The following is a 17,578-nucleotide window of genomic DNA, read 5'->3' as shown; positions in this document are numbered from 1 at the left end:
CTCCTCCGTGGTACTCTTATTTTTTTGTGTGTTTTGGGGAGGGGGGGCAAACGATATGAATAAACGTAACAAAAACAAACTAAGACGGCTAAAACGAGTCTGAATACGAACATATGATATGACCAACAAAAACATTTTTTACCATTAATTTAGCTAATTTTGTCGATATAAAAAAAAAAACAGACCGGAACAATCATCAACATTCCCCTTGTCCAGGCCGGCGGTATTTGGAGAGAAACCCGGATGTCAGTCGGCGATTCTACAGAAGTGACACCCATGAAGAGCAACCTGAAGGAGACGGTGAACGTCAAAGGTAATCTTTTATATTTTCTACATATACACGCTAATGTACTACATTGAAACCTCCTAGTTTTTAACATTGAATACATTTGATATTAAACTATTATAAACATATGCACAGTTTGAATCGTAACACTACATTTAAATAACGATCCAAATAAAATAAATGCACTGTATTGCTTAAAAGTTAAATGAACATTTTACCCCCTAGGCATTTAGGTCCTAAAGGTCTGAAAACAAATGATGTGCTAAATAATAATAATAATAATAATACAAATCCACACTAAGCAGTTTGAACATTAACACTGCGGTCAGTATAAAAACAATTAATTTAAACTACGATTTGATTTTAAAAATATTGTACTTTTTTAGACTGGCAAACTCCACTGGCTTGTTGTTGTTGTGGTCAAAGTAAAACGTTTACAACATGTTGGGGGGTAAAAAAACCAAAACACTTATAAGCAACATATCAAGTGTGCAACGATTGCAAGTAATTCTGTGTAATAGACTGTCATGTGCTTTCTTCCCACTGCAGTTTCACCATGAAGTGGACACGCTGCCTGCTCCGGCTGCTGGGCCAGTCCGCCTTCCCTGCAGCCCGGTCCACTCGCCCCAGTTTGCTACGCCATCCACAGCATGACCAGGTAAATACGTTTCTAAAATATAATTTGCTTATATTAATTATTACATTACCTATAGCTATTAGGAATAAACCTTTGTCTCATTTTTATTTATGAACACTACTACTACGCTACAGTTTTGCAGGACCCAGAACCTTATCTGAAGTGTTGACATGCATTCATATGACATCTTTGCACAGCAGGTGAGGCATTTCCGCAGTAAAAAAGGCGGCCCCGTGCCCGCCGAGTTCATGGGCGAGCACCGCGCTGAGATGCCCGTTGTCACGCGCGACCCCTTCGACATGGAGCACAAAACCAAGGCCTCCTTCGCCGAGGCGCTGAAAGCGTTCACCAAGGCTGACGTGAGGCGACGGGGCCACGTGGAGTTCATCTACGCGGCGCTCAAAAAGATGCCCGAGTTCGGCGTGGAGCGCGACTTGGCCGTCTATAACCAGCTGCTGGACGTGTTTCCCAAGGAGGTGTTCGTGCCCAGGAACTTCATCCAGCGCATGTTCAACCACTATCCCCGGCAGCAGGAGTGCGGAGTGCAATTACTGGAACAAATGGAGAACTACGGTGCGCGTCCAAGTTCAACGATGCGCTCGCTCAAATCGACAAACTAAAATTGTTTCCCTTCTCCCCAGGAGTCACTCCCAACGTGGAGACCAAGGTTTTGCTGGTGCAGATTTTTGGCGAGAAGGGCCACCCTGTGAGGAAGTACCAGCGCATCATGTACTGGTTCCCGAAATTCAAACACGCCAACCCTTTCCCCGTCCCGCATCAGCTGCCCGAAGATCCGGTGGACCTTGCTCGCTTCAGCCTGAAGCGCATAGCCAACGACCTGGACGCCAAAGTCTCCGTTTACCAGGTGCCATTTTAAGCCATTTTCAAATCTCGCTAAAAGCACCAAGACAACTCCCACACATATAGTGGATTTAAAGTCTACACACCCTTGTTCAAATGCTCAGCTTTAGTGATCTAAAAAATCTAAATCATTGTAAAACGTTTCCCACTATTAACTCATTTGCTCCCAAAAACGTATAAATAATGAGAACGGTTGAACAATTTGGTAGTTATTACGTAAACGGCCAGCAGGTGGCAGCATAGCAAAAGAGATCAACCAGGGCCATGTTGGAAAAAAAGCTAATTTACTCCCAATTCTAAATAGATTTGTGAATAATGAAACTTAGCTATATTCTAATACCATTTCCTGCAAAACGAAAACAGATAAAAATACACTTTTTTTTTTCCTGAAAGAAGAGACTATAATCTTTCTTTTAGTAGGTTCCATGTTTTTATAGCAATGGAACACAATATTCTATGAGCCTTGCAAAATCAGTTAAAATCCACTAAAACAACCGGGAGTGAAGGAGATTGCTTCTGTGATGGAATGGCTGGGAGTGAACGAGTTAATGTGACCTATAGTGACCCATAATTCAATTGAAAGAAAAAAACAACTGCATTTGAAGTGCCTCTGATGAACAATAAACATAATCAACTTCATTAATGCATGGGGAGGGAGGGGGAAGTTATTATCAAATTATGTCATTTGCTACAAAATGAAAATCATATTTGTTTCATCAATATAAGTGTCATAAGAGTTTTACCTGATCTGCCCACCAGATGCCGTGCACAGACGTGACCGAGACCGGCGACCAGATCACGCTCCCCCACATTGTCGGCATCCAAAGCCCCGACCAGATGGAGCTCCTCGGCAAGCATGACCCGAGCAGGCCCGTGTTCGTGGAGGGACCGTTTCCCCTGTGGCTGAGGAGGACGTGCGTCCACTACTACGTCCTCCGGGCAGAACCCGTGCCGCCCGGCGAGAAGGTGGGTGAGAACAGACCTAGTCATGGGCAGAGGTGGCAAAAAGAACTGAGAAAGACATCCGAAGACACTGAAATGTATTTAAGGAATTTTGTGATTAAAAAAAAAAAAAAAGAAGCTAAATCTCGGTAGCTAATGATGGTAACAGAAAAAAAATACAATCAAGTATGTGATGTTGACCTTTTGAATGCCATTCAACAATTCTCGTTTTGTGCTTTTAGGTCGAGGAGCCCTACGACCCAGAGCGGTGTTTTTTCTACCCTCTCCAACTCGACCTCGACCTCGATCGGGACCTTGGGGATATAGAGACCTTCGATGTAGAAGACTGTAAGATGATATTTTGGATTTTAAAAGAAAAATCTGTGGTAACTTGGCTGAGTGTGTTTTCAACAGTGGATGAAGGTCCGGTGTTTGCCATGTGCATGACCAGCCAGGGGGACCAGGCCACCCTCAACCAGTGGATCTCCGGTCTACAGGGTAGCAACCCCATCCTGGGTCAGGTCCCCACTCTCTTCCGCCTGCAAGCCGGCCCAAGGGAGCTCCGAACGGAAACCTCGAGGGAGGAGTCGCCGAGAGAGGAGTCGCCGAGAGAGGAGTCGCCGAGAGAGGAGTCGTCGCCTGAGGGGCCCGAGGTCATACAGGAGGCGAGGAGGAGCAGCAACTGATTGTAGGACTCCTCTATCCTTCCGGGTGAGCTTGGAGCCACCCTTGGACTGGAATCGAAAGCCAAGATTCGAACCTTGGACAGCAGATATGCACTGCATCGCCTCAATAGTACTCAAGAAAAAATACATTCACCGCTAACGTGCAGCAAAAGAAAACCAAATGATCCCAAAGGTACAAAAAACATTTAATTACAAACAAAGGCATTTGAAAACATTTAACCTGTAAACAAGTCCCAAATACACTTTTGAGACGTTGACACAAAAGGTAGTCAAGTGTGCTATAATCATCTTTTGCAGGGGTTGGCATTGTCTGGCCTGCTGCCAATTATATCTGACGTTGATGGAGGGGGCGGGGCTTTTTTTAGTAGGAAAAAGAGTGTTTACCTGATTGAATTGTTCGAAAAACATTTGGCCCGTGGTCAAACTAGGTTGCCGACCCCTGACCTATTGCATCATCGAAACAACTTCTCGGTGGAGCGTTGTTTTGCGAGACAAGTGCTGCTTTTCCACCAACAAGCCCGTGATATTTGAGTTGTGGGTAAAGGAAGTTCTTGGTTGTAAATATATTATAATTTCTGTTTCCACAGCGTCTTAAGAGTTCTCTGTAATTAATTCAAATGAGTTTGATGAGCCCAGCCGTTGTAAAAACAACCCCCCCAAATTTTGAACAACCTTGGTCAGTGCATATGGAGGACTAAAACTGCCAAAATTCTAAATAAATGACTAAATAAATAAACAAATGACTAAAAGTGAAAATAAAAACGGATAAAAAAATATAATTCAAAAATGTAATCCCCAAAAATAAATATAAATGGAAATAAAAAAATATATATCCATAAATAAAAGTAAAAAATAAATACAGAAATAATAAATAAGATTCCAAAAATAAATTTAAAAATAAGTCAAAATAAATACCAAAATATAAAAATAGAATTAAATATCAATCAATAAATAAAAACACTGCTCTCACATGTATTTATTTAATGCTGCAGATGCTCTGCCAGGACAAAATGTTATTTATTGATTGATATTTAATTCTATTTATATATTTATTTTTGTATTTATTTTGACATTTATTTTGTATTTATTTTTGTATTTGTATTTTTTGAATCTCGTTTTTTATTTATTTTTACTTTTATTTATTTATGCATATATGTATTTTTTTGTTTTTATTTCCATTCATATATTTTTATTTAATTTATTTATTTTATTATTATTTTTTGTATCCGTTTTTATTTTCACTTTTAGTCATTTATTTAGTAATTTATTGTTAATTTTGGCAGTTTTGGTCCTCTATAAGTGCAGCACGTCCCCTCAAATTTCCAGCTTAGCTCAGCAAGACCCTGCTGCTGAGATAGTACTCGGATGTCCCCTGGGGACTTTAATTACCCCGGGAATTTTTGTTGGTGGTAAAACTGAATTTTACCAAGGTAAATTGAGAAGTTCTCCAAAAGTTCCAGCGGTGGAAAAGCCCCTAAGGTTGGTGTCCTGCAGCTCAGTTCCTGTACGTTTCTGTAAAAACAAGCATGGCGGCGTTATTAATAAATACCTCTGCTGCAACTGCAGTTGTCATGGAAACAACACAGGCAAATGTGGGCCGGTAACAAGTGTGTATATTGAAATGAACAATAAACTGTGTTCCAAATGATCAGGGTTATGTTGTTTTGTGAAATTTACATTGAATATGTCATTCTGCTGCGCTTCCAATACAATGCATTTACTGACTTGAAACTCCTTAATACGCCTTTACTGGAACAAAGTTGTTTATGCTTTGTGAGTTGCACGAAAAATATTTCACAGAACAATGATTTTATGAATATCTAGTTTATTTTTTAACACTTGCCCACTTATGACGCACTTGTGTGACAGAAACTCCTTAATACGCCTTTTTCATAACAAACCCATTTTTGCTCTCTGTGAATTGTCCATGGTGAGAGGAGAACGCCTTTCTTGAAATGTCTAGTGTTTTCATTCAGCGGCAGCTCACTTAATATAATGCCCTTGCATGAAAAACTCCTTAATAAGCCTTTTTCGGAACGAACATTTTTGCTGTTTGAGTAGCACACAAATTATTTAATAAATGATATTCATGAAATGTCCAGTATATCAATGAAAGGCTTTTAACAGCTTTCTTAATATGATGCGTGACAGAAACTCCTTAATATGCCTTTTTTTTTTAGAATGAACCCATTTTTGCTCTCTGAATTGTCCATGGTGAGAGGAGAACGCCTTTCTTGAAATGTCCAGTGTTTTCATTCAGCGGCAGCTCACTTAATATAATGCCCTTGCATGAAAAACTCCTTAATAAGCCTTTTTCGGAACGAACATTTTTGCTCTTTGAGTAGCACACAAATGATTTAATAAATGATATTCATGAAATGTCCAGTATATCAATGAAAGGCTTTTAACAGCTTTCTTAATATGATGCGTAACAGAAACTCCTTAATATTAATATATATTTTTTTAAATACGTTTTAGGTGAACTAATGAATACACACACACAAAAAAAAAAGAGAGAGCAATGATGATGACATGTCAAATCGGTAAAATTACTGAATGAATACTGAGCTCTCCAGAAAAAAATAAAAATAAAGAAACTCCTTAATATGCCTTTTTCAGAATGAACCCATTTTTGCTCTCTGAATTATCCACAAGTGACTTTCTTGAAATGTCCAGTGTTTTTAACATGATGCCCTTGCATGACAAACTCCTTAATATACCTTCTTCGTGGAAGAAAAATTTTTTTCTTCTTAGAATAGCATACAAATGGTATAAATGAACAACATTTTCAGTGTTTAAATGCAGTGGCTTCTCAACAGCTGCTGTTAAGACAATACACAAAAATGAATTTATTTAACAGAAATCCTTTCTACGTAATCATTTGGAACACAGTATAAAGTTTCGTAACATGATGCGCTCATCCATTACACACCTCAGCGTCTAGTCAGTAAATAAAGACGAGCGTCGTTACCTGCCAGAGTTGCGTCGCTCCGCTGGAGCTGCCTGGTGAAGAAGCGCTCGCGCCGGGACACCTGCTCGTCCCAGGCCTCCAGGATGCGGCGGCGCTCGGCGGGCTCCAGGGCGCGCGTGTGCGGGTGGGCCTCGTCGATGTGCGCCGTCGCGCCCTCCAGGCTCTGCGAGTGCTGCAGCTCGCCGCACGCCATGCACACCAGCAGCTGATTGAGGGGGTCGTAGTCCATGAGGTAGAAGTTCCTCCACGTGGCCTCCGACACGTGGCCTTCCTCGCCGGGCGGGCGCTCGTCGCCGGCTAACAAAAGCTCATCTGGCGACAACGTTGAGGAATATTATTTGTTTTGTTAGATCTCACATCTGTCAATTTGTTACCTTGCAGTGGTGCTGTGTAGTGAGAGTCGGCCCCGCCCTCCACTGAATTGCTGTGAAACAAATCGACAATCCACGTGATTCAAGATACAAACAGGGTTAGCATCTGTAGCAATAACAAACAAACATCTGGTTTTCTACCTGATAAGATGTTCGGACGCCTCACTCAAAGGGTCGGACACGGCCCGCTGACAAAAATCCTATGTAGTGATTAAAACAGAAAGATGAAAAATTACATTTATTGCATAAAAAAAAAATCTGCCTGTCACTATATGTCGCCAGCATCGATAGATCAACAAAGATGCATTTAATTTGTATGTAGTGGCACAGGGGGTCAGAATCCCTGTACTCCATAAGGAGATTAATGTTCTGTTGCCATGGTGACCCGATGACCTACTTTAGCTGCCTATACAGTATTAGTAACCATGCCCTGCACTTTGCCCACCCCCCCCCCCCAATAATTTGTACCTGCAGATTCGGAGCGGGCAACACGCAGGGCCCGCTCGTCTGAGGGGTCCCTTTCTCACCCATAGACTTCTTGTGTCTCTGCTCCTTCTTTTTGACCCTCCAGTACTCGCGCTTCCGCTTCAGAAAGTCCTCGTCGGACTCCTCGGGGTGGCGCTTGGGAGGTCTCAAGGTGTTAACCGGCGCCAGGGACGGCCAGAATTGTTTCAAAGGGGCGGGGGGCTCGATGGGGTGCAGGATTATGCTGGAAAGCGGGTTGTCCGGGGGTTTCAGAGTGGGCAGCGCGGGGTCCAAGTCGGCGCAATTCCCGCGGATGGGGGGTTTGACGGCGAGGGTTTCGGGCGATTTGAAAGGCGGCTTTGGGAGGAGCTTCACGGGAGTCTTTGTAACGTTTGTGGAGCGCGTGGCGAGAGCTGCAGCCTGCAAGACAAAAAAACATACATGACATGAAAATAGTCACGCAAACACTCATTAATGCCAAGGTGTCACCTGGTTGCCCCTGAGTGGAAGATGCCCACCGCCGCCGCCACGCCCACCGCCGCCGCCACGCCCACCGCCGCCCTTGCCCAGCCTCTCCTTCTGCCGAGCCCTCTGCTGCCTCTTCATCAGCTTCCAATATTCCCGCTTCTTCTGCAGGCTCATCGCCGCGATGAGGCGATGCCGGGGCACCGCATCGAGGTCTCGAACTTGCACAACGGGGGCTAACTCAGTTCTGTCAGGCGTTTCTTTCACCTCCGATTCATCGGGCTCCACTTTAACCTTCATTCCAACGTCGGGCTCTTGGTCTTTGCTGTCGTTCACTGTGCTCAGAGAATCCTCCAGGAGCTTCTTCATAGAAGCCACCGCCAGCAGAGAGGTCGCCTGGCAGTCCGCAGCCAAAGTCGGGTCAGGCTCGGGCTTGGGCGCCAGAAGCGGAGGCTTGAGGTCTGGACAGTTGTCCTGTTCCGGCGCAGGATTCAAGTCAGGCTCCTGTTTGATGGCGGTAGTCGTCTCGTTCATGTTCAAGAGAGGCGCTTGGCACGCAGGTCTCAAGGTTTTGCTCCTTTGGACCGACGGGCCGAATTTGGCCTCGGCGACCATTTGCCTCAGGCGGGCTGCCCGGGCCGCCCTCTGTTGCCGCTTCGACACCCTCCAGTACTCGCGCTGCTTCGCTATCCGGTCTTCCTTGCTCAACGATTTACCCGAAACCAGCATTTTCATGACGCAGCCAGCCCGGCCGACCCGGACGGCTGCGTCAGGAAAGCCGGGCTTGCGCTGGCCCCGAGGACAAGTGAGGGTGAGGTGACTGAAAGATTGGACCGGTGTGGACTTTGTGCTTCGGGTGGGCGCGCTCATGAGGACTCTGATATCAGAAACCTCAAGCGTATCTTTCCTCGAGATACCATTTAAGGATTGCGTCTGGGGAACGTTCACAGACACCGTCCCGTCCTCTTTGATGAAGCCGCCGATGGTCTCCAGGCCGACCCCTGATGCTCGGGCCCTCCTCATCTCCTCCAGGATTTTCTGGTAGCGTTTGACTCGTCGCTTCAGGGAGTCCTTCTCCTTGAGGCGGGCCTTCGCCTCCTTCGACATCTTGGCCCGCTGCTCCTGTTTTTTAATCCGCCAGTACTCTCTCTGTTTGGCGATGATCTGCTCCGGAGTGTCCCTCGTGTCCATCAGAGGGATTCTTCTCATCTTCAACGGCGAGGGCGTGGACAGTGATTTGACTTTGAAATGTTTTTGCGCTTCCAAGGATCTCTGCCGAGCTGTTCTGCATTGAGGGATGATTGACAGAGGCACAAAATTTGGAGGCTCTCTCGCTGATTCTCTCGTCCTTCGTGCGGATTTGCGCAACGTCTGCGTTTGGCCACACTGATTGGCATCAAGGAGAACGTGAGCAGACGCGGTTATCACCGGCGTGACTTTCTCTTTGGCTTTGGCCAGCCTCGCCGCCATCTTGGCCCGCTGCTCTCGCTTTTTCAGCCTCCAGTGCTCCCGGCGACGGGCCACTCGATCCTCCTCGGACTCAGCATTCACGGTCGCCGACGTGCGTTCGGTTTTGACCCGCATGGAGACTCGCGTTTGGCCACCGTTGGACATCGTCCTGACAGTCTGAGTGGTCTTAACCGAGGGGCGTGACGAACTGGAAGTCGCCGGGGTGGCGCCATCCAACTCGCCTTCGTTCTTGACCGTTAGCATGCTACTGCCAGCCTGCAAAATCTCGACCTCTTGAGTCCTCCATTTCTTCCATCCGGAAGGCTTTGTTCTGAACCTGCGCTTACAGGATCCCACAAAGCGTCGGATATCCTACGGGATAGGCAACAGATCATACATGAGGAGAACATACCAAGAAAAAAATAATTAAAACATAGTGTGCAAAATGTTAGTTAAAATTAAGTCCCACACAAAATATTTAAACAAATAAAATGAAGAGTATTAAAAAAAATAAGTATGTGAATGTGTGGTAAAAAAAAATCTAACAATTAATTTGCGCAAACTTATATTTGCTGTACAATCTTTATTCAATGCTTCTGTGCAATACATTTTAATTGATCCATATAGTTATTGATAGAGTATATACAGTATATAGGTGTTTCTTAAAAATTATCATTCAGTCATTGTTGTTTTTTTGGGGGGTGTCTCAAATTTAAGCGCAGTGTTAATGTTAGAAATTGACATATTACAGCGGCTTCTAATAATAAATTTCTTGGTTTTGTGTCATTGTATATTTTTAATCATTTTATATGTCAGTTATCATCATCTACGCTTTTATTTAACGTCTGCTATTTTTTTGGGAGGAAAGGGGGTGTAGCCGCGCCCAACTGTCCCTTTAAATGTGTCGTCATGGTGACACTATCCCTTTAAATGTGTCCCCCACTGTACCTTAATTCCAACCGCCGACCATCAAAATGTCCCCATTTAAGAAGCGTTTTGCTCCATTCAACCCGCAGCGAACTAAAGTCCCACCGAGAACGCGACCGAAGACGGGAGATGAGCGCTTTCAACGGCGGAGTGGCGAACGGGGACGGTCGTCGACGGCGAGGCAACTGAGCGTGTCTCACAATGGACATCTTGTCTTCGTCGTTTGTCTACGCCTGTGGGGCCTCTCGCGATAAGCGGCGGAAAGGAGGAAGCGGAGTAAAAGCATGCACGGTCGTTTACCTTGCCACTGAGTAACTTTAGTCTTTTTTTTTACGGGGGGGAGGGTTTCTTTTTCGGTGTCTATGTGAGGACAGCTCGGGTAGGACTCCACGGTTAGCTCCCGCCACTAGCCAGCCAGGAACTGGCTACCTTGACAACGCACGGCAGAACCCGGATGTTGTCTCGACCTAAACGTCTCTTGTATGTTTGTTTGGGTGGAACTATACCATAAATAAATTAATTTTAAAAAATAAATAAAAATAAAAAATATATACAAATGGTGTTTGTGTGCGCGTGTGTGTGTGCGCGCGCGTGTGTTACTGCGCGCGTGAGTGTGAATGTGTTTGTATGTCAAAAAAATAATGGAAATGTTATAAAAGGTGTGTCACCAAATCTTACTACATTTACCAGAGTTGCAAAATGTTTCTGAAAAAGGGGTTAGGTTGAGCAACAGGTGGAATGATTTGTGAAACGTCATGCTATAAATCATAACTCAGAGTAAAGTCATAGTAAAAACAAAAAAGCAAATATCTCAAAAACCCGATGTGCTCGAAAAAAGTGGGCATTTTTTAAAATCAGGATTACAAAAAATACGCTCAGGGACACATGAAGCCATCATTGATAAAAAAATAAATAAATGCTGTTGACCATTGTTGCTTTTGTTGTTGTTTTTATGGTATGTTATTCTCCTTCTATATTATTATTGTATAAAAACAAAAGTATGTAAAAAAAATATCAGTAATTAAATGTAAAATAATAACAAATAAATTCCCCAAAAAAATTACTAAAAGATTAAAATAAACATTGTGTGAAAAAAACTGGAATAAAATATGTATATATTAAAACGGTGTGTGTGCTTTAAAAATTAATAAATATAAATAAAAGGTAAACAAAATGTGTGTGAAAAATAAATGTGTCCTTGTAATAAAATTGTAAGAGAAATGAATTGTTAAAAAGTATGAAATGAATAAAAAGTAAAAGATAAAAATAATGATTGTGTATGTAAAAAGGAATTAAAAATAAAATATTAAAATGGCATGTGTGCATAAAAAAGGAATACAGTGAAATAAAAAAAAGTAAAAACTGTGGAGAAAATTAAAATAAACAGGCATAATCATGTTTAAAAGAGAAGTGTATGTAAAATTGTGTGAGTGTGTTTGTGTGTGTGGAAAATTGAAAAAAATAGATTAAAAGATAATGAATAATGAATGTGTGTAATTTTAAAATATATAATAAATTGTGTGTAAAAAAATGGAAAAAAGAACATTTGATTGTAAAAATTATTAAAATAAAACAGGCCAAAACAATGGTAAAAACTTCAATGTGTAAAAATATCCAAATTAAACCTAATAATAACAATAATAATAATAATGATGGTCTTTGTGTGTAGGTAAAAAAAGAAAAAACAACAATAACAAAACAAATAAATTATTTGCATTTTAAAAAGTGTTAATTTACCTTACTACACTTCATTCCGGACCTTCACATTAAAACAATATCTATCTATCTATCTATCTATCTATCTATCTATCTATCTATCTATCTATCTATCTATCTATCTATCTATCTATCCATCCATCCATCCATCCATCCATCCATCCATCCATCCATCCATGTCATGGTGTTTAAACACCATACTAGTTAACGAAATTAGTCTTTCTATGAATAGTAGGCTAACAATAGTAATAATAACGGACAACCTGACTAAAGTGTGATGACGCAACATTGGTCCTGGACTCTCGTGGACGCGGGTACTGTCTCTTTAAATTTACCCAGGAGCCCCTTAAGGAGCCCCAGGGGCCCCTCGTCCGGCTCCCCACCCTAAAGACAAGCAAGAGTCTCCAAAATACGCGACTGGAGGCCCAAGCTCACGCATTTGCCGCACATTTTCCACTGGACAACCCATCAAAAGTTAACTTGTCAAGAAGGAGGTTAGATTGACGGGATCGCGCGCGCGCGCGCGCACGCACGTACACACACGCGGCGTCGGAGCTGCCGTGCGATGCCAGATGCGTGTCGCAAACGTGCTCGTGCGCGCGTGACACGTCCCGGAACCAGAGCGAGCGCGGGATGGACGACGACGCCGCCGCCGCCGCCGCCGAGCTCCGGGCTCGGCCGGAGCCGCTCTCATTAACCGTACGCGGGGAAGAGGAGGAGGAAGAGGCGGCCCGCGGCTACAGCGACTCGGGAGGTAAGGTGACGTTGAACAAGAAAGGAAACTACATGTTGTGCTTTTCATGTGTGCGTGGCTGTCAAATCCACTGCCATTGTCAGTGGGACAATACCAATACGGCTTGGCCCCTCTGTCTGTGTGGGCTCCTGTAAACAAAGGCTTAACAGCACTGAGGCGCGCGCGGACGCCATCGTGTGGATGGTAGACGCACTACAGCCTAAAAAGCCAAACAACCACCCGAGCTAACCAGTTAGCTTTAGCATGAAGGCCCCATAAGATACTAGCTATTCGTTTTCCAAAGTGTTACCCTTAGCTGGAGTCTATCCTAGATGACGGAGTGCGCCCTGGACTGGTTGCCAGTCATTTGCAGGGAACATATGGACAAACAGTACCAATCAAGTTTTCTATATAGCTTGTCCTCATTAGATTGAGTTCACCTGGGATAGACTCCAGATCACTAGCAACAATAGATGGATGAAAATAGATGGATGTTCGTTTGTCCATGTGTGCCCTCTGAGCAACTGGCGACCAATCCAGGGTGTATCTGGTCTCTTGCCCAAAGTCATCTGTGATAGGCTCCAACTCCCCTGAAAGAACAAATGGTTGAATCGGAAATCTTTGACTACAACCCAATTGAGAACTTGAAATATACCGTGTTGAATCCAAGCGTCTTTTCAGCGGAGGATGCACTTGCCAACGGCCACGCCGCCCCGGACGAGTCCGAGATCGGCTCGGCGGGCACCAGCTACTGGAGCATCAGCGAGGGTCCGGACCGGCCCCCGATCCTGTCGCCGGCGCCCGGTCCGTCGGGACGCAAAGTGCGGCGGGCGTCGCGGCCGGGCCTGAGTCGCATCCCGGGCCGCGACCATCGGCGCTACTACCATGAGTACTGGCGCAGCGAGTACCTGATGGACTTTGACCCGCTGCGGCACGGCATGATCTGCATGGTGTGCGGCAGCTCGTTGGCTACCCTCAAACTCAGCACCATCAAGCGCCACATCCGCCAGAAGCACCCCGACTCGCTGTTGTGGAGCGCCGCCGACAAGGAGGTCATCCGCACCGGCTGGGAGAGCCACCTGAGCCTCGGCGCCCCACTTGTCCAGCCTTCGCCTCGGGGGGAGCAAGAGTTTGACGGCGAGGAGCTCTGCGACGCTGATGGTGAGTCCATTTGCATCAACAATAAAATGCAAAATGACTGTTTTTTTTATCTCTTGTGGCTGCAGGTACTCCAGCACCCGAGGCACAGCCACAGCACGGGGGCAGCCTCTCTCCTCTGTCCGATGCGGACGCGGGCGGCGCGACGGCGGTCTCGGCAGAGGAAGCCCGCACGCTGGAGTGCTACTTGAACGCGTCGCTGCACGCGTGGTTCCGCCAGGAGTTCCTGATGGAGTACGACGCTGAGGCGGGCCGGCTGCTGTGCATGCTGTGCAGTAGCCAACTGCCCTCGCTGCACCTGGACCACATCAAGAGCCACGTGCTCCAGCGCCACCCCGACTCGCTCGTCTACACCTCCGAGCAGAAGCACTGCGTTCTGCAGGCCTGGGCTCAGACTCACGGTGAGCGCCACCCCTGTAATAGTTCAAATTGATCTTTGACGTCTATGGCCGTCATTGGCAGTGAATGAGTTAAAACCATTTAGCGCATTGGTAGAACCGCTATTTCTCTTTGTTGTGCCAGATGAGTCGGAGAACTCGATCCAATCAGAAGCAAACGCCAAAGACGACGCCAATGGCAGCAACCGGGCCGTCTCGCCGTCTCAGGACATGCATCTGATCGGCGAGGACGGCGGCGCCGAGGCTCCCCGGGCGAGCCCCGCCCGCAAGCAGCGGCGGCGAGGCGCGTGCGGCGAATCGTGGCAGCTGCGCCTCGACTACCTGGTGGCGTACGGGCCCCGGGGCCGACGCGTCTACTGCATGGTGTGCGCTCAGTTGCTGCGCGGAACCCAAGTGCGGAGCTTCCGCAACCACATCCAGGAATGTCATCCCGAGACGCTGAGCTGGAGCCAGAAAGAACGGGAAGCCACGGCGGCCGCCTGGACCAAAGAGTACTGTGCGGACGGCATCCTCGCACAAGACGGTGAGAGGAACACTTTAAATTGGATTCACAAACACACTGGAATTAGTAGTTGTAGTTAATGCAGGACATTTATACAAAAAAGTTGAGGTAAAAAAAAAAAACAAGTTCACCCGTAGAGGCTGTTATGCATTTTTGGTTCATCTTGAAATTTCATCCGTTTATACATATTTTTTATTTTAATTTTTTTTTATCAATTTATTCCATTTAGGAAAAAGGCTGTAACATAAAATGTAGAACAGGTAAACTTAATTGACATGCGGTTAAGGGAGGGGACTCGAAGTTCAAAGTGATGATAGAAATGAAAGTTGAAACAGAGTCTCTTGCTGCTTGCTCTGAAAACAACATGACAATATTGAGCAGACTTCCTAGTTTGTTTGTTTTTATAATTATTAAAACGAAAAATTAAAAAAACTTCATATTGTCATTTTAATTATTTTGCAGAATTTAACTCATTCACTGCCATTGACGCCTATAAATGTCAAAAATTCATTTTAACTATTTCTATTAGTTTAACATTTTTTTCCACTTTTGTTAAGAGTATAAAAAAAAAACTAGTTTTTTTTTAATAATCTTTTAAGAAAAAGATTGTTAAAAATCAGGGGCGTCAGGCGATAATTTTTTTAATTGTAATTAATCGCATGACTCACGATTAATCACAAATTTTATATCTGTTCTAAATGTACAAGATTTTTTTTCCTAGGTTTTCATACTCTTGTTAACAAACGTGGAACAAAAATGTTAAACTAATAGAAATAGTTCAAATGAATTTTTGACGTTTATAGCAGTCAATGGCGGCGTATGAGTTAATAATTGTATTTATTCCATTTTGGAGTAAGGCTGTATCATAACAAAATGTGGAAAAAGTGAAGATAATTAGCAAAGTTTGTGAATGTGTGATTTCCTATTTTTCATGTTTTCAAATTTAAAAAAAAAAAGTTCTAATGATGAGGATTTATATGTAAAAATTTTTTTTATTCCATTTGCAAAAAAAAAAAAAAAGGCTGGACTAATCTGGAAAAAATTAAAGCTACTATTTGTAGAAAATTCAATTTTGAATCACTACTGCCACCCGTTGATGGAAAATGAAACTGCACATACCCTTCCTCACATGCACAATGCGCACGACATCACATCGGAATCCAGCCTGAAAACTATTGGCCAGAGGCTTGCAGGAGTACTCATTGTGAATAGCTAAGGTGTTAATATACTATTTAAGATGTTTCAGTCATAAATGGTCAAATAAAAAAAAATATTGTAAACTTTTTGGGGGGGTGAATAAAAGCCTTACGATTATCGTCTTGATGTCATTTTTGCAACCACAAAAGCGTCTTCCCTCTGTCTCACTTTTGACTTCCTGAATCTGCAGAAATCAGCACAAGCGATGCCCTAAATACCAGCGGAGGCCCGAATGAGGACGGCTCCCCTGACATCAACCTGGCGGTGAAAGAAGAAGAGGAGGACGAGGAGGAGGAAGAGGAGGAGGAGGACGATGGAGGAGTAAAGGACACGGCCAAGGACGCTACCCCGCGCCACGGCCACTACCCGGGAAAGGACCAGCGGCGGAAATACCAGGTGCGCTGGCGCACGGACTTCCTGATGGACTACGACTGCCGGCGGCACGGGCTCATCTGCATGGTGTGCGGCGCGGCGCTGGCCACGCTGAAGGTGAGCACCATCAAGCGGCACATCCAGCAGGTGCACGCGCACTCGCTGCACTACGGCGCGGACGACAGGCGCGGCGCCGCCCTCGCCTACGACCGCGACGCCGGATGCTTCGTCCACGCCGACGACTGCTTCCTCTCCGGGGATCACGCGCGCACCGACATGGGGCACTTTGCCACATAAGGGAGGCTCCGCCTTGCGACCACATCAGAGCTTAAACGCTACTCCAAAACCCTTACGAGACAGACGGTGCATTTGGAAAGTAGGCGCAGCGCTAAACTTTTTCACTTGTCCATCTATCCATTTTCTTAACCGCTTGTCCCTACAAGGGTCGCGGGGGGTGCTGGAGCCTATCCCAGCTGGCTTCGGGCAGTAGGCGGAGTACACCCTGAACTGGTTGCCAGCCAATCGCAGACTTTTTCACATCATTACAGCTTCATTCCAAAATAGAATATTTTTTCCCCTTTTAAAATTCTGCACATCTCAAAATTAATACTTTCCGGATGCACCGTCCGTATGTGGCCTGTGATTGGCCGGCGACCAGTCCGGGGTGTAGCCTGCCTCTCACTCCCTAATGAGGACAAGCACTATAGGAAAAAGAATGGATGAGCACTTTCCGGCTTGGACTGAAATGCATGAATCACATTTACAAGCCGGCGTGCAGTACTTTTAAACACTTTTCAACCTGGAAAATCTCAGGGATTGTGCTTGCGTTTCAATCGAGGTCCGATGAAAGACTGCCGTGTGTGTGTGTGTGTGTGTGTGTGTGTGTGTGTGTGTGACAGATTTGTAAAGTTTTCGGCGAAAACTTGGAATGATATGTTTTGGTAAAAAGGAGAAAAAAAGGCACTTAATTTGTTTTCCGGACAGTGGCACTTAATGTGGGAAGAAGTGACATGAGCAAAATTTTTCATGGGTCCACATAGAGCACTTTGAAACGACGAGAATGAATTGTCAGCGTTTTTATTACCTGTGCTTGACCTCCATGTCACCTTTGATTAAATAATACAATACATTCATGCCTGTTTTCCTTCTGTGTGACACAAATCCACAAGACAGTTTTTTTAAATTAATATAATTGTTTGCTCCAGATTGCCCTTTTTTATTTAACTTTAAAAAAAATTATATATATATATATATATACACACAGGTTAATGCAGAGCCATATATAGAGAGGCTGTGTCCGAATGTGCACCCTACTCCCTATATAATGCCCTACTGAGGGAATGTCCAGGGAGCGAAAATGTAGGGCACTCAGAATTACCCACAATGCACTCTGGAAAAGTAGTGAACGTCTGTTCACTTAACTCGGGTTGATATAGGCCACA

At 44.7% G+C, this 17,578-nt stretch overlaps 3 protein-coding genes across 5 annotated transcripts; 2 read left to right on the top strand and 1 right to left on the bottom strand.

Moving 5' to 3' along the window:
* Positions 1-232: 232 nt before the first annotated feature.
* ecsit (ECSIT signaling integrator) lies at positions 233-5,060 on the top strand. Of its 3 annotated transcripts, XM_077544864.1 has the most exons (8): positions 233-313; positions 836-944; positions 1,121-1,496; positions 1,565-1,788; positions 2,544-2,750; positions 2,969-3,074; positions 3,141-3,331; positions 3,362-5,060. In XM_077544864.1, exons 2-8 carry the CDS (start codon positions 843-845, stop codon positions 3,410-3,412), a joined length of 1,257 nt encoding a protein of 418 aa, XP_077400990.1. In that variant the 5' UTR covers positions 233-313; positions 836-842; the 3' UTR covers positions 3,413-5,060. The 3 variants fall into 3 exon arrangements, with proteins under 3 accessions (XP_077400990.1, XP_077400989.1, XP_077400988.1); XM_077544863.1 differs by having other exon boundaries at positions 1,124-1,496; positions 3,141-5,060; XM_077544862.1 differs by having other exon boundaries at positions 3,141-5,060.
* LOC144035288 (uncharacterized) lies at positions 4,484-10,549 on the bottom strand. The gene is made up of 7 exons (XM_077544861.1): positions 10,361-10,549; positions 7,709-9,505; positions 7,223-7,639; positions 6,896-6,954; positions 6,758-6,807; positions 6,384-6,695; positions 4,484-4,924 (listed from the first exon to the last, which is right to left on the bottom strand). Exons 2-7 carry the CDS (start codon positions 9,395-9,397, stop codon positions 4,908-4,910), a joined length of 2,544 nt encoding a protein of 847 aa, XP_077400987.1. The 5' UTR covers positions 9,398-9,505; positions 10,361-10,549; the 3' UTR covers positions 4,484-4,907.
* Positions 10,550-12,129: 1,580 nt separating this feature from the next.
* zfta (zinc finger translocation associated) lies at positions 12,130-17,265 on the top strand. The gene is made up of 5 exons (XM_077544043.1): positions 12,130-12,530; positions 13,191-13,670; positions 13,736-14,068; positions 14,190-14,588; positions 15,955-17,265. Exons 1-5 carry the CDS (start codon positions 12,410-12,412, stop codon positions 16,431-16,433), a joined length of 1,812 nt encoding a protein of 603 aa, XP_077400169.1. The 5' UTR covers positions 12,130-12,409; the 3' UTR covers positions 16,434-17,265.
* Positions 17,266-17,578: the final 313 nt, after the last annotated feature.

This window comes from Vanacampus margaritifer, chromosome 15, assembly GCF_051991255.1.
Source record: "Vanacampus margaritifer isolate UIUO_Vmar chromosome 15, RoL_Vmar_1.0, whole genome shotgun sequence".
Classification (NCBI taxonomy): domain Eukaryota; kingdom Metazoa; phylum Chordata; class Actinopteri; order Syngnathiformes; family Syngnathidae; genus Vanacampus; species Vanacampus margaritifer.
The sequence above is the reverse complement of the archived record's forward strand: the minus strand, read 5'-3'. Positions and strand labels throughout refer to the sequence as shown.